A 16,788-nucleotide genomic window follows, 5' to 3' on the forward strand; every position below is an offset into this window, starting at 1 on the left:
CTTGAAAACAGGTTTGAATGTATAATCCAAACACAAATGTAGGCCCACTGTAAACCAGTCCACTTCACAGCATGTCTGTCTATCAGAGAGAGATCCAGTATGAAGAGGTCTTCACTTTGGGTGACTGAGCTGCAGCAACAAAGAGGCTCTTTGTGACACTGCTGTTCATTTCTGCAGAGCTCAACAGCAGCTGACCTTTTCACAGCTGGAGGGACTCGATGAAAAGACACATTCAGATGCAAAAAAACACTGCAGGCTGCAGAATTATGTTTGGCTTCAACGTATCTCAGAGCTGAAACAAAGAGGCACATTTAAATGAATCCAAACACACCAAATATCAGATACAATGTTTATTTATTCCATATATTCCTCCACAGAGGTATTAAAAACCACTTGGTGACAACAAACTATACTGGTGAATGAGTAATCTCCTGAAAACACTAACTGAATCAGCGAGGGTTGTTCTCATTTGACCCCTCACTTGGAGACAGAAATGTTGATCTTGGTTCAGAGGCTTCGTTAAAGACAAAGCAGGATGAATAATGTTTATATTTCTGCCTTGTTTTCTTTTTTGAAACCCTTCAAAAGAAAACATATTTACAGACATACATAGAGATGAACCGACACGTTCTGCCAGCTCCAAAATATTGTGCAAATGCATCATATCAACTAACCTAGAGGCATCTGTTACACCACCCGTCACTCGTTCTTCAGCTCACGTTTAATTGCAGCACGTCAGCATTCAGGACACAGTGCTCGTAACGTTCACACATCCTGCCTCACCCCCCTGATTCAACGATTTAAGGCAAAAACAAATTTTTAAGACAATACGAGTAACTACTGGGAGTTCAAAATCTTCAGGGGGCATCGTTTTAACTGCTGCACAACCTACAATGTAAACACTCTGCATTATAGGGTTATACACTGGCTTTATATAAAGGGTAAAAATGTAAATCATAGCATGCAAAAGAACTGACATCAAAACAGATGCAAAAACGTTAAAAAATCCACAAGCTTTGGCTCAGTCAACAACCATAGAAGCACCTCATTTTAAAGGGTATGAAACTCTTTGTCCGTCATCGTCTGGAAACAAGGAGAGCTGAAATGGTTTGTATGGTGAGTGTATTTGTATGATTTACATGAAGCTGGACCATCAAACAAACGGCATCTCAAAGCTGCCTTTACATCTTCATTCATCTGATTCACTGCATCAGGACAGCGGGCTTCAGACTCTGCTTTCCAGAGTCTTCAGTGTAATCAGCTTTTGCCTTCAGACATGGTCAGTCACTTTCAAACAGGTTTATTTCAAGCATACTCTGAGCTTTTCAGTCCAGCCACACGAGAGAGTAACAGCGGTATAGTTGCACCTAAAGGCTGGTTCACATTGAGTTGACCTGTAGAGCTATTTTATAAACTGCTCTAGTTGACCTCCAACACATCAGCGCTGGCTTCCAACCACTGATCTCTATGTTGTGTTTTGCTCTCAAAATTGAACTCCTTCTCATTTATTATTACAGAAAATACACAAGTTAGCAGGGTCATTGAGTTGATTTAGATCTAGTGTTTGTAGCACCAAAACTAACGATTAGCTCCATTATTGATTAATCTGCTTTTCATTCAACTTCAGATTCTAAATTAATGACATCTGGCTCCAAAATGCCAGAAGAAAATAGAAATGCCCGAGCTGATGTCTTCATGTGTCGATTTGTGGGATAAAAATTCCAACATATATTCAATTTACTTTCCTGAATGATACCAAAAATCTTCAAATCCTCACGTTTGGGGAAACTACTCTGGGCTAATCTTTGGTGTCTTCTGATTTAAAGAATGACTCAACTGGTTATTCAGTAATCAAATGATTGTTAGTTCTGTGGATCACTGCAGCTCTGTTGCAGATTACAACTACAGGAGCCACACCACTGACATGTTGTGATGGCTCTTAGTTAAAATATTAGAGGACTCTACTTTCCACTTATTGACATAATCTACTGTAATGAATTAATATTTTGTTTAGACATTAGTATGGCTTCAAGGCTGTGTGAAACCTCATCTTAGCATCATGGGAGTTTTTTTAGTTTGTGTAGCTTCCAGATTTGGCTTTAAAATTCCCTTTTGAAGCCCGACCGTTTGTTAGTAGACGAAGGTGTTGGAGCAGCCGTGCAGGTTCATATTTGGTGTGTTTGTCAGTTTAATGCCTCAACATTGTGTGTCTAGTCCCAGTGCCGTGCTGAACCAGCATTTCAGGAAAACGCAGACCTCTGCTGCTCTCCCCTTCGCACCAAGTGCAAATAAAACGTCCGTTGACTGAGACATGATGTAGAAACAAATCTAAACAAATAAAACATGAAATGAAATATTAAGCTCTGCACTACATGTCCTTTCGGTTGGATGTGTTTTCCTCTTCGTCATTCTCGGCTGTGGGGGTTTCCTGAGGCAGCAGCACGGGTGAGTCTTCACTCTGATTGGTGGCTTCTGGAGTTTGTGGCTCTGGTTTAGTCGAGGGTCCCTCTGTCTGTGGCGCTGCAGTTTGTGTACAGTTGATTGGTGCGAGAACTATGGCAGGCTGCAGGGGACAAAAATACGTTGGTATAAGATGGCTGAATTGTGATGTTGAAGAAAAAAAAGTAAGGATTGTAACAGAAACCGAAAGAGCTGTGGGTAACACAAAGACTATACAGTCATTCCTCTGTCCACAGGCTGATTTCAGGCTGAATTGGCAGCTTTTGTTTTGAAAAACATCCTGCTGTAACCACATTTAAAAGAGCCTTTGTGCTCATTGTCGTCAGAGGTATTCCTGTACATCGGAAATTAAAGATATGCAAAAAGAAAAGGGAAACAGAAACTCCATCAGGGCCAGTCCCACTAAACTACACACAGAACAAGAGCTAACCAGCACTATTTCAAAGATAACATGAACTAGTCTTAATCAGCATTAACACCAACAGAAAGAACATCAGATTAACCACTAGTGAAACAAACATCTACTCTTCAGGGAAAGGCAACACACAAAGAAAGCTGAAGTACGATCAGGATGTTTTAATGGTGGAGTGTGAAGGAGCAAAGCCCAGATAGAATACCTGCAGTGACATTCACAGACAGCTGAGCCCTCAGCCGCAGACTACAGCACACCCACAGTAAAATAAAGGGCAAGAGGCAGCGATGAGAGGGGAGGAAGGGAGGGAGGGGACAGCAAAACAGAAAGAGGCAGTTGGAACGGATGGAATTATTTAAAGGGGTTACTCAACTTAAAATTCTACGTTACTCTGCATGATATTTAACTAGATGTTTCTCTGTCTTTTTAAAGTCTTTTTGTTCTTCGGCAGTAGGCGGTCATATCAAACTGGTATTCACCACAAATCCACTTCCAGTCCAGAACTGGGGCAACTCCCTGCGCCACAGTGCAACAGTGAGGCTGGTGAGCAGAGTGCAAGGCACCAGGTAGAGCAGGGCCGGCTGACCCATCTGCATCACGGCGAGGGCCACGAAGGTGATCAGCAGGCCGATGCCGTACGCTGACGGAGAAGAGAGAGAAAGAGAGAGAGATGACATGAGTGAGGTTAGAGTTTAACAGCTTTGTCATTACCAGGCAACACTTGAGGATTTCACTCTGCAGCCCCATCAGACTGGATGTAGTGGTTTGAACATCATTAACACTGATCAGCCATTTGTATCTACATTTGGAGTACAACTGTTTTTGTGTTTTTACTTCAGCATGTTTTTTCTGTGAACCTGCAACAATCTAATTCCCATCAGAGAGCTACACCCAGATGTTACAACGTGGATCCCTGCAGAGAGAGCTGCTGGTTCCCCCTCTTTCCTTCATTTTCATCAGCTTAGTCTGAAATTAGATTTTTGTATGGAAATAGAGAAGACCCAAATTGTGTTGCCAAAAAAACATACAGGCTTGTTAAGGAAAATATGCTACAACAGAAAAATGAAAGCTATCAGGAGAGCAGGGGTATGAAACACTCTTTATATATATGCTAATCAAAGGTGACAGGGGAGGGGGTTGAATGTGCGCAAGCTATCCCTCAAGCTAAGCAGAGCACCCTCACAGCACCCCCAAGACATTTCTGAGATTTCATTACATTGTTAATATAGTTCTCTTTAAATGTTAGTCCTATATATTCCAATTTGAGTCAAGACATCATAAATACAGATTTGTTTTCCCCCTGAAAAAATATAATGAAAAGCTGAATCAGATTATTATTTTCAGCCAATCGCGCAGCACACATTGAACCTTTGACCTTACGTACACTTTGTGTTTGAGCACCAGTTTTCAATAGTTTAGCAACAGTTTGTATCACAATGGATCGTTTTGTCTTCATAAATGTCTGCGCAGTTCAAAACAGCAAAGGAGAGAGATGGTGGTCTAAGTAAGGCTTATTCAGGTGCTGTTTGATGAGGCTGAGGGAGATTCAGTTACTGACCGGGACTAAAAAGTCAGAGGAAGGGGACCCGGATTTTCTGTTGAGGACTCAGGCCTTGCCAAAGACACTAGCAATCATCCCCACAAGTGTCCAAGATCTTTTAAAATAAAATACTCATGCTTTCATGGTCAAACATGACATCAGACTGTTTTATTATGGAGACATCAATTGATAAGTGCATATTTTCCTGGCTGTGGTGCGTAAATTCAATGCATTTGGTGGTTGAGTCCGTTCAGTCACATGTTTAGAATTCCAAGAGGCCAACTTATTCCCATGCGTTGCTCATGAATGATTTTGCTTGATCTTTGTATCTGGGCAAAAATGAGCTTTACAGCTTGTTGCATGTATGAACTAGACCAGTTACACAGCGCGTAATTCTATATTCATAATTATGTTTGTAGACGGGCTTGTTTTCTTTCATCTTCAGCTGAAACTTCCATCTTTTGTTTTACATAGAAGGCATTATAAATGTAATGGTACATGTGTTTATGCACCAGTCTGTGAGCGACTGTGTGTGTGTGTGCATAGGTACGTTTGTGCAGAGGTGTTTTTGTGCTAGTCCTGCAGGATACCACTTCTTGTATTATTTTATCCTCTACCTCCCTTCCCTCAGAGCTACCTCCCACACTCTAATGCTCATCCTGTCTGAATGGGGCTGATCATAAACTCCCTTCACAACCCTTATGCTCATGTACGTACCGATCGTACAGGCCACAAAGTAGATCCTGGAGGATTGTGTCAGAATGTCAAACCTGTGACAGTACGCCACCAGCAGACCTGATGGATGACAAAAAGATCAAAAACAAAGACATGCATTCAAATCAGTGAGCAGAAACTTCTGAGTTCAGCAGCAGTACTCCATCCACAAGAACCAAACTGAGCCTCTTTTGTTTGTTTGATTCCTGAGATAATCTAAATTAAATTACATGTTTCAAAGAGTCAGAAATAGTGCAGTTAAACAAGGTTAAATATGTTGCCATAAACCATGTGGCTGTCCTGTTCTTTGTTTATATACCAAACAACTAAATCAGTGTTATCCGCTCTTACAGCAAAGTCTAAACAGGATGACTGCAGTCATTGTTTGTTCAATTATCATCTGGTTGTGAAATGTAAGCAGTTCCTTGTGATGTTAATTACCTGGTACTAAGATGTCACCAAAGCCCAGGAGAGAGAAGGGACGATCGCAGAGAGCCAGAGGAGAGGAGTTTAACCGCGGCACTTTGAGCACCATGGGAAGCTAGAAGAAACATACATTAGAGTTACTATCACATCCTTTAACTGTTAACGCTGCTCTCAGCTCAGAGGATGAAGATCAGGAGAAACCCGCCCCAACACAAAGGGAGTTATGAGTTTAAAAAACAAGCTCACCTTTTCATGTGTGGAGGAGTCAGAGGGTCCAGCCGCTACCTCCACCATTATACTCTCACCACTCTGTGAAGTGAAGACCATGGGTTTAATCTAAGCATGACACAGCATTACAGCGACAGAAGACATGTTTTTATGCAGTCTTGACGTACCTTTGTAAAGAAGGGTGTAATAAATACGAAGAACACATCATACACAAAAAGCACAGACAGTAACAAGGTGCAAGCCTGAAACAGAGACAGAAAAACAACAAGAAGGGAGTTTATTTACTGACAGAGTGTATCAGTCAAACATAAAAATAAAAATAAACACTTTTCATATTGTTTTAGTTCATGAAAGTGTCGACTCACCTTAAACGTGGGGAGCCGGACTGTTTTCAGCATGTAGAGACAGAAGGCGATTCCCAGGGCGTCCTGCAACACCCACGCCCACCTGGAGGACACATAACCAGACTGTGAGTCAGCCTTCACCATCATCATACAACATGTCATCATTTATCCCCATTAAAAAAAGTGTACTGTTATCTCACCACACACAACAACACACACAACATGAGAATATTAAAGCTAGACGCTGAAATTGAGTTGAAAGAAAAAACATGTTGAAAGCTTGGACTGGCTGGTTTTCTCTGTGCAGAGTCTCACTGATGCTGTCAAAACTCTCTTTGCACTTACTGGTCTTCGTTGCGAAACACCATCCAGGTGATGCTGACAGCAATGCAGAGGGCCGACAGCAGCAACATGCGAATCTGCGGCCGTTTGTGCAGGTACGGCAGGTTGTTCTCTGGAACCCTGTGGTTATGAGACACAGACGTCTACTATCAACAGACTGCAGCGTGTAGTTTTCAAGCTTAACACTGACTTAAAATAATTACACGTTAAGGTCCTAACTCTATCTTTGAACATATTAGTCAGACCCTTAAAATAGACTACAGAATTAATCCAAGTGTGCAGATATAACTTAAACCTACCCAAGTACCAGGAGAAAAAATGTTCCTTTAAATGTTTTGCTTTTGGCCACACCAGTGCAGACCAGATGACTTTTTATTATTAAATCAAAGCCAAGCAGCCCTTGTAAAAGCACTGAGCTTAGAGTCCCTGGTCCCTCTTTTTCTTTTCCTTTCACCCGTGCAATCACTCACTTCATTTTGCCAAGTCAATCTGATGTTATCCTACTCTAGAGAGGAGTATGTTCTAAATCGGGCTCTAAGATTTGACCCCAGATTTGATTACATACATGGATCTGAGGGCTGAAAGCATTCACTAAACAGATGAAGCTAGTTAGATATACTGTAAAAGAATATCCTGTTAACAGCACATAGAAATCTAGCTCTGTGACACATCTCACCTGCACTTGCAGAAGGGGAGTCTCCTGACAAAAGGCCACAGGCAGCTATGGAGGCCGACAGAGGAGGCCACACAGAAGATGGCTATGACCCAGATGGCTAGACAGAGAGGAAACGGTAGATTAAGACTTATGAATACATTAGATCTCCTCATATGCTGCTGAAAACTTGAAGTGAGGTGAAGCAATATCCATTTACTGTGTGACTGTATTGATGATGCAGAGTGACTGAACAGCTGATCAATAACATTATTAAGTCCATAAGCAGCTGCTACTTGCTCTTTTTGAGCCTTTAAGCTGTCCGCATGTCTATACAGAATTATATCTGAAATCTGCAGCCTCGTCATGCTGGTCACAGAATGTCAGATCTTAAAGCTGGAGGATCTTGACTTTACAGAGCAGCCCTGTAAATTTGGAAGTAAACATCTCACTTTGTTATCCAGGATTTGCTCAGATGGCCTGTCACAGTCATTACTTTGAACATATTTTAGTATCAGGGGACAATGCTTCATACAAACACTATATTTATCTCAGTGTTTGAAGTCTTGATGTATCAGTCAAGGTTTACAAAAAAGCAAGATGCAGCTGAAAGACCAGAAACAGTAAGTGGTCCTTGTCATTCAAAGAGATCTTTGTCAGTTATCTACACACAGCCTGCTCTATTTCAAGCAAATGCTTTATCGAGTCATAACAGACCACAGCAGAGAATTACTATTAGAGACTTTGTGAGGCTAACCCACAGCAATAAATCCTAGGCTGAAACCAGCATGAATCTATTGGTCACAGCACAGTGGATCAAATCAGAGGGCTTTCATTTACAAGAATGAAATGTGATTGTTATCTTCAGTGTGTATGTATCATGGGTGTGTGAGTTCATCCGTCTGTGTCGTACCCAGGCGGTCGTAGAAAAAGTAGAGTAGCACCAGCATGCTGCAGCACATAACCACGAACACACAGATCATGATGGGCGTGACGTCTACCGTCTCTTCGTCCTGCTTCTCTGCACCGTCGTCTCGCTTGTGCTTCATGTAGCGTCTGCAGGAGGAAAAATAGGAGAGGAATGCAGACTTGAGGGGGCAGTTTGGGAAATTTCTAAATCTAATGACACTCATTTGTTCCTGAAAGCTTGTTATCAAAAAAGGTCGCTTTTCTTTTGTCTCACATTTTTCTCCAGTGTTCACTGATGGTTGGGGACGAGCCAAAGCAGCAAGTAAGATACTCCGACCATCCTCAGTGGATATTTACTATTATTTAGCTGGCTGGCACTCGCTTCCTTCCCCTCTTCAAAACACACGCTTATTTTCCAAACAGTTATTTTGCTTTCGGGGTCTCTGACGCAGAGACCCCGTCTGACCATGCCCAGTCACCTTGGCAACTCCATCAGGAAGGATGGACTCAGACGGATCAGCTTGAGCAAGTGAGTCATTCATACAGCCTCAAATAAACTACAGTGCCCTTAGAGGAGTTCCAGTCGAAACATACAGACTTGAGAGTAGACAGATACGGATTCCTCTAAGACAAAAGACTGAGCTCAAAGTTTGTTGCCAAGCAAACAGTGACTAATTTTCCCCGGAGACCACTCCAAGGAAAAACTAACTTTGATTTAATTTTAGCAGGCAGGACTAAAAGCACGAGGTGTGCAGTCAAAAGGAAAGTTTCTGTCCTATGACGAAGCGGAAAAGACAATGTCAGGTACAGTGTGTACAACAAGCTGCATTATTAGTGAGCCTCAGACTTTATTTGAACCTAAAATAAACTAAAAAAATAAACACTTATTTAAAGACTGAAAGGGAAGCTGTGCTTCCTAAAGATATTTTGCAATATATTGACCTCGCTGTCTTGTTTTGCAGATGATTTTAACTCTTCCTGTTCCATTAAAGTTACTAACCATAGACCTTTCTGGAGTCCCTGAGCTCCCTTGTCTCGCAGGTTCCTGGGAGTTGCTGCCGTAGACGGCCTGCTTCTGTGGACATGCCAGACTCCAGCTGCTGCAACTACTACTATCCGTCTCACACTATCATCTCTCTCTCTATCCCTCCTTCCAACCCCAGCTTGGTCTCAGCAGATGGGTGTCTAACATGACTGGTTCTACTCGAGGTTTCTGCCTGTTAAAGGAAGTCTGTCTTTGCCACTGTAACTTGCTAAATACTGCAAAGTGCTCTGCTTATGGTGGATTAAGATGAGATCAGACTGAGTCCTGTCTGTAGGATGGGACTGGATCTTATCCTGTCTTGATGTTGGGTCTTTGTTAATAATATAACAGTACAGTCCAGACCTGCTCAGTTTGTAAAGCGTCTTTGGATAACATTTTTGGCGCTGTATAAATAAAGATTGATTGATTTAAACCCAGCTAAGCATTCAGAACCATAAGAGTGATTACACACTGTTACTGACAGTCTCCAAATCTCTCTCCTCATCAAGTCCACTTACTTCTTGCGGTCTCTGCTGCCAGCCCAGTAACCTCCAACAGCAACTGTTCCCACTGCCATCAGAAAAATGATCACCATGTTGTAGTCCAGCACCGGCTCATTGGGCGCATACATGGCAACCAGCCTTCCTTCCCCAAAGGTCTGCAGGAGGAAGACACAGCTGGAGGTCAGGTCAGGCTTAAGATTTGTTGGATGAGTACCTACAACATACTGCTCCAGAACATGCTCTAGTTTACATTTTGCTTGGCTTGAGAACTCACCTTGCTGATGTCCAGCATGTCAGAGTAGCTGAGCAGCGCCACAGGAATGTCGATCTCCTCATACTGAGTCTTGTTTCCTGCTGGAGGAGTCTGTCATCATAAAAAGAAAGAAACAAAAAAAGAATTAGACATACTGTAGATGTTTTTCATCAGTTTCATCTTGATGCAAAGTTATTATGAGCGGGAGTCTGAGTGAAGATATAATGAGCTCAAAGCAGGGTTACCAGTCTGTCCTTGCTGACAATGAGCAGGCCCTTGGCACCATTAATCTGGGCCAGTCTGACTTTTTCATAAAAAGTGCAGTTTCCCCTCATCACCATGGGGATGCGGTTTGGGAAACCGCCTTCTGGGACATCGGAGGCTGAGCACAGGACCGATGTTGTCAAGTCATAGATCTGGAGACGGGACTTCAAGACAAAAGGTTTGCAAGGTCAACAAGGAGTGGAGGAAAATATATTACAGTTCAACATTTAATATAAAAGTACACATTTCTCTCTCATGACAGGATTCAAATGAGAAGTATAGATCTTAGTGGGCCATATTAAATATAATAAAATATTAAACATACATCTGCTGCTAGATCACTTAAGTCCAAGAGAATCTGGTCTTTAAATATAAATGTTTGATTAAAGCTTTGTTCTTTACTTACAACCTATACACTGTCATTCAAACATTTATACCCCTTGAGTGTGTTTCTTTAACCATACATTCTGATATCAGACATTAAGAGCTCAGACATTTGCAGCAGGTTCAGAAAGTAGCTGTGAAAGTAGCTTGACTCCTAAGCAGCACTAGAAATAGAGATCAGATTTCAGAATCCTTCTCAAAGCTTCCTGGAAACATTTTATCAAAGACCTAATTTACAACCATACTTTATCCTCACCATTCTGTGTGGCTGTGATGCAGTATTTAAAACCTTTTCATGACTGTGGTACACAAAGACTTCTCTTTTACTCACTGCTTTGTTGAGGTCCTGAGGTAGACGTGCCCACTGGGAGTTGAAGAATATGCAGTAATCCTTTCCTTTGCTCTTGCCCTTGTCACTGAAATGGGCCATGCCATACTCTCCCACCACCTGCCAACACAAGGACGACGTCTCTGTCACTCCACATGTCCATGAGATGTTTGTAACTTTTTCTTTTTTTAATCATAGACTTGTGTTTGTGTGCTGATCACAAACTGCAGCCTCTAAAGTGACTATGATGTTGAATTAACACCTCTGTTAGGAAATAAAATAAGCACTTGCCAAATCCAAGGTAAATGTTGGCTGAGGCAGGTAAGAATTAAAGATCGCCTGCCTCCATCGAGAGAGTTTTTATTCTATTTATGATCAACAAGAGGAATGAGACTAGATGTACAGTTTCATATTTCTTATGACAGGTTCCAGTGTATTAAATATTAAATTCTTCTGAATAGATTTCAGTGTTGGAAGACAAAAACATTGAGATGCTGGAAGAAATGCTGGATAAAGACTTTTATATCCCAAGAATGAGGAAAGAATTGTGACATGACTGGTATTACATGAAACAGTTTGAGTCAGATGAACCTAAAAATGTTTTTCAAGATTAGGCCGATGGATTTAGGATTACCTATGTGTCAGTCTTTCTGTCTGTTTGTTTTTCGTCCTTGCTTTGTGTTTATTTATTTATTTTTCTATTAACTTATCTCATGCTATGCACCCAAGTTGAGGTACTGCATGTGAGGATGAACAATAGAAATGGTGGAGTATGATAAAAAAGTGTATGGATTTTTTTGTGTGTAATTGTCCGTACAAAACTTTAAATCGGTTTATCTGTATGCTTGATTAATCTGTCTTGTTCCTTTTTTTGTTGTTCTATTTAGGTGGTCTACTTTGTAACTGTTGTGTACAAGGGGATTACCTGCCGGAGATCAGGCAAGCCACATCCTTGTCCTATTTTAAAAACACACTTCTTTTTTTTTTTTTTTTTTCTTCAAGGCTCAGTTTTAGTACAAAGCTGATTTTTAGACAAAGATAAGTACTGTCACCCCTTCCCCCAAGCACAGAAAAAAACCCATAAAAACATAAAATAATAATAACAGACCTTTGACTCAAAAATAAATGAAACATGACAAAAAGTAAAATTAAAACACACTTTTTTAAATGTGCTTTTACTTCTTAACTCATCACTGACTTTTTAATTTCTGCATGTTTTTTTATTATTGTCTTTTACTCAACTCATTTTAGTTCTCCTAACCATTGTCATGTGCTTTTGTCTTTTTTATGTCGCAATGTCTTGCACTCACATTGGTGTAACACTTGAAAAATAAAGTTATACAAAAAGATTAGGTCGACGGTTCTGTACCGTTGACAACAGTACTCTATGTACCTGCACTGTGCAGCCTTCTCTCTGTGTAGTAACAGTCTTATTCTACTGTTACACAGACCAGAGCTACATATTTATGATTTCACTCAACAGGTCAGAGCACAACAGGTTTAAATATTTCAGTAAGGATTATAATTAAAAGAAACATATTTCCCCCTCAGGTTACACATTTCAGGCTCGTCAAGAATGATTTCTAACTGTTTCTGATGTGAGTTGTTAGTCAACATTTCCAGGTCCAATGTGTCGCAACTCAAATGCGGTCAGTCATAAAGCTCACAGTGCAGGAAATATGACTATGATGTGGTTAAAACCAGACATCGAAAAGGTGAGTGATGTTGGTTTCCAGGGCCCCGCGGTGATCTCCGCAAGCTAACAGCTATAGCATTCGAGCTAATAGTCCAGAACACGGCTGTAAGAAAACAATCTTCAGTGTCTGCCATGTGCCACAATACAACATACACACTCAGAGAAACAGCTTCCGAAGAAATACTCTCGGTCTCTCTCACCTTCTGGATGAGAAAAGCGGCCCAGATCAATATTCCAGGGACCCTCATGATGCCTAGCTTCTTGTTGTTTCCCCCATCGACCAACCATCCGCACGGATCGAGCCCTTTACAGAAGCCCCCACCAGCTGTTCTTATAACCACGCCCTCTTTTCTTAATAGGGCTTTTAATTGGCTGTTACGGTCACGAGCAAGTGAGTATGCGCCTTGATTGGTTGAAGTCGCAGTCAATCAAAATGAAAAGTAAAGATGTTGATGTTAATTCGTGAAAACGCTGAATTTAGAGAAAGTAAGAGAATATAATCTTTTATTACACGTTTTTATTTTTATTTTTTATATTTATTTTTCAACCTTTTTTATTCACCAAATAGTGTATATATATGTAGTCGAAACAGACGTACTAACAAGTACAAACATTACAAAACATGGAAGGACATATTTATACGCTTCTGTAGAGAGAAGACAAGAGAAGAGAGAGAGGGGGGGAGAGAACACCCCAAAAAACGGAGAACAAAACTAGATAAAAGAAATTTTATTAGCAATCAATAAGTGTAGTAATATGGCAATATAGTATAATAAGAGTAATCAACAAGTAAAATAACTCTAAGACCAAAGGGAATTAAGAAATAGGAATAATAATAACTCAATGTAAAAGAAGAAGAGGAAAAATAGAGTTTGAGCGAGGGAGAAGCAAAAAAAGAGTAAATACATAGAGGGTGGAATCTGTTTGGGTGCATTTCAGGAAATTCTTACAGAATGGTAAGAGGTTTAGTGTTATATAGTTTGGTTTTAATCTGGACTGGATTTGATTTGTGACATTAGTTTACCGGCAACAAGACAGATTTGAGAACAATTGGGTATGTTTTATTGAATTCTTCGAGTTGATTGTTTTGTTGAGCTGATTGTTGCTCCATTGATAGGTGCTGTGTTAAGAGGTCCAACCATTGTGAGATATTGATATTTTTCCTGCTTTTCCAGTTTTACACATGTTTTTAGGCGTGTGACAGAAATGTCAGCTGCTGCAATTATTTGAAGTTCATGAGATAAAAGTAGAAACTCTATGGTGGCCCTGAAGGACAAAACAAATTTACAAAAGATGAAACACTTTTACAAAGTTGGAGACAAATTTACATTTTGGGAAACATTTTTACATTTTATAAAACAAAATTACATCAGCAAAAAACTTTTTTTAATTTACATTTAAGAAAACAATTTACAAAAGATGAAACAAATTTACAAAAGATGACACACTTTTACCATTTCTGAAACAAATGAACATTTCATTTTTACAGAAAGGAAATGTACCAAATACCGGAAGTGATCCAGAAGTGAGGGGTCATTTAGTTTGTTTTGATGGAGAGAAACCATACGGAGCGACATGGTTTACATATTAGGATATCCTCAGGTCTCAGAGAGAGATGTAAGACCTCAGATGAAAAAGCATCATGTCTCTGGAAAAGTTCCTTCATATCTCCCCAAAACCTTCATCATGTGTCAGAATTCAGATGAAACGGCCTCAGACCACATAGCCTCAGGCTAAACGGAGTCAGACTCAACGGTAAAAGTGTTTCATCTTTTGTAAATTTGTTTTCTTAAATGTAAATTTGTTTTGGCCTACGTAAAAGTGTTTTGCGGATGTTATTTTGTTTTATAAAATGTAAAAATGTTTTCCAAAATGTAAATTTGTCTCCAACTTTGTAAAAGTGTTTCATCTTTTGTAAATTTGTTTTGTCATCAGCTCAACTCAACTCAACTCAACTCAACTCAACTCAACTCAACTCAAACTTTATTGTCATTCATCTTCTCACATGGCAGGTGCAAAGCAGTGCAAGTGCAAATAAAACGACAGACAACAATGACAGATAATATAAAAACAAGACGAAACAACAACATGAGGACAGACTAGAAAGGACTGACTATATGAGTTAAACTAACATGACTAATTATGGATAATGGAGTGAATAGATAACTAGATAAAACAGTAAGTGTGGTAGTGCAGGGTGCAAATGTTGCAATATACAGCATATATATATATATATATATATATATATATATATATATATATATATATACATATATATATATATATATATAAATATATTGGATAAATAGAACAGCTAAACTATTGAATTGAAATAATAAATAGCAGATTTCTTGTTCAATATTTGCGGAAAATAAACTCACAAAAAATACTCTGTGAAAAGAACTGTACCAAGGAGGAGGACGCAACTTAAAAATAATTGATTCATTATTTTCATTCAACAGTGTAGATATTAAATTATTTAATAGTACCAATAACCTAGGTTGAACATTAAATTACACTTAAAGTCTTTTATTTTTTTATATTTATTTTGTTGCTATTTTTTCAGTTTTCAAGTTCTTTCCAGCTGTATACAGAGTTGTGTTGCCATCACACAAAGAGCAGTTTTCATATCACTCTAAAAACCTTCACTCACCACAGTTGAAGAACCACGTGACTTGGACTCTTGAAGCCAAACTTGAGCCAACAAGGCTGGCGGGGCGGCAGCTATGCTTTCCATCCCTAACCCTGTATTTTCACTGTAATTACAGTTTACTGGACAGCCTCCAGTAAAACTACTAATCTGCAGCTTTTTGCTTTTTTACTCCCACTTCATCACAGGGTGGCGTATTGTACTTTTGTGTTCACTAAATAAATGGGTGACTGAAATTTTCTGACAGAATAAGTGCTTGCCATTTTTCATGCACACCAATAATTTCATGGCCTTGGCTTCTTGCTAAAATATGGGGACAAACTTTTGCTTTTCCTCGTCTCAAATAAAAGTCACTTAAATAATTTAGCAGTTTGGACTATTTATCAGCAGACATTCACTAACTTGATGTTTACTATTGAGAAGAGTGAATTTATCCAGAAAATATTGAGCAGATTGCCACATTGAGATAATGACAATGTTTTAAGTATAAAATAGTTAAAGATTAGTATCATCTCAACCAACTGTAATTAATAAAATGTTTTAGAAATACTCTATATACCCTGAGGGGGCATTTTTTCTGCACTAAGTGAAATTACTCCTAATTGAACCTCCTAATAAGATTTCTTGATCATATTTATAGATTTATAGTTTAAACATTTCATAACAGGGCTCTTACTCATAATAAAGCACTCCAAAGCGTGTTATTGGTACTTTTTCTAAACTACACAATGTGATTACTTCTCTTTTTGATACTTGGACATCTTTATTAGTTTGTGTTGCAAGCTGATTTAGGTCTACATTAATTTCACATTTAAGATGTCTTTAAGACGAGGGTCAGACACAGACAAGTAATACACTCAGTTGCATGAAAGCAGACATTTTTAGAAATGTACATTTAATGAGAATTACCCTAAATGGTAATAGTTGGAGCTGTGCATGCTCTACACCCTGACCTCACTTACAAATACAAAAAGGGGGTTAATATTTCTATCAATTATTATTATATAACAGTTATTCCTGAGCGTCTACCTCACATAGGCTACCCGATGTTTGGAGAATGACATCAGTCCCTCTTAACTCTTTGCTCTTGCATGCTTGATCTTGTTTATTGACGTACTGCAGCAGCTTGATTCACTCGGCATGAGGTCATTCCATATGGTCCTCCTTCTGGCGAGTCTTTACCTGCATCAAGCTACATTTCACCGGAAGTAAAGAGAGGTCTGCCTTCAGAATAAAAGAGTACGTTCGGGTGTGTACAATCATTTGTTATTTAAATACCTTTTTTTATGCATTGTATTGAGAGAATGAACTTTATACATAACTGCAATGACTAGGTGAGTCTGTGTGACTTGCTTATATTTTAATAGTCAAAAGGAGAGAAAACTTGTGAAACTGCTTCATTAAACTTGTAATATGTAGCCTATGTGTTCAAAATACAGTGGATATAGCACACTGGATCTCAAAAGGGGAGGTTTGGATGCATACTATAGTATTGCTTCAGCCCATCTTTCATTTATATCATTGTTTTTTAAAGCAAATTCATGACAGTTAAATGAATCATAAATATTCTGTAGTACCTTTCCCAGGGATTAGGTCAGATATACGCTACAATATTTATTTGTTGGTTCAGTCTGTGAAAAGAGGATGTATAGCTCTTGT

At 39.4% G+C, this 16,788-nt stretch overlaps 1 protein-coding gene across 3 annotated transcripts; it reads right to left on the reverse strand.

The window, feature by feature from the left end:
- Positions 1-335: 335 nt before the first annotated feature.
- sppl2 (signal peptide peptidase-like 2) lies at positions 336-12,803 on the reverse strand. Of its 3 annotated transcripts, none has more exons than XR_004634121.1 (15): positions 12,680-12,793; positions 10,787-10,903; positions 10,053-10,235; positions 9,829-9,918; positions 9,570-9,709; positions 8,032-8,174; positions 7,143-7,239; positions 6,470-6,586; positions 6,146-6,227; positions 5,948-6,022; positions 5,799-5,861; positions 5,568-5,667; positions 5,130-5,207; positions 3,078-3,512; positions 336-2,563 (listed from the first exon to the last, which is right to left on the reverse strand). XR_004634121.1 is itself a non-coding variant. In XM_034703423.1 (15 exons), the coding sequence occupies exons 1-15, from the start codon at positions 12,725-12,727 to the stop codon at positions 2,369-2,371; spliced, it is 1,689 nt and encodes a 562-aa protein (XP_034559314.1). In that variant the 5' UTR covers positions 12,728-12,803; the 3' UTR covers positions 336-2,368. The 3 variants fall into 3 exon arrangements, 1 of the variants encoding a protein (XP_034559314.1); XM_034703423.1 differs by having other exon boundaries at positions 3,352-3,512; positions 12,680-12,803; XR_004634122.1 differs by having other exon boundaries at positions 2,457-2,563; positions 3,245-3,512.
- Positions 12,804-16,788: the final 3,985 nt, after the last annotated feature.

Source organism: Notolabrus celidotus, chromosome 15, assembly GCF_009762535.1.
Source record: "Notolabrus celidotus isolate fNotCel1 chromosome 15, fNotCel1.pri, whole genome shotgun sequence".
Classification (NCBI taxonomy): domain Eukaryota; kingdom Metazoa; phylum Chordata; class Actinopteri; order Labriformes; family Labridae; genus Notolabrus; species Notolabrus celidotus.

Excerpts from the sequence above, each read along its gene's own strand:
- sppl2 (XM_034703423.1), bottom strand. The coding sequence starts at position 12,727 with ATGAGGGTCCCTGGAATATTGATCTGGGCCGCTTTTCTCATCCAGAAG. Across the intron at positions 8,175-9,569 it reads GGCAGCAGAGACCGCAAGAA|ACGCTACATGAAGCACAAGC; the intron begins GTAAGTGGACTT and ends TTCCTCCTGCAG. Across the intron at positions 6,228-6,469 it reads GTGTTTCGCAACGAAGACCA|GTGGGCGTGGGTGTTGCAGG; the intron begins GTAAGTGCAAAG and ends TGTGTCCTCCAG.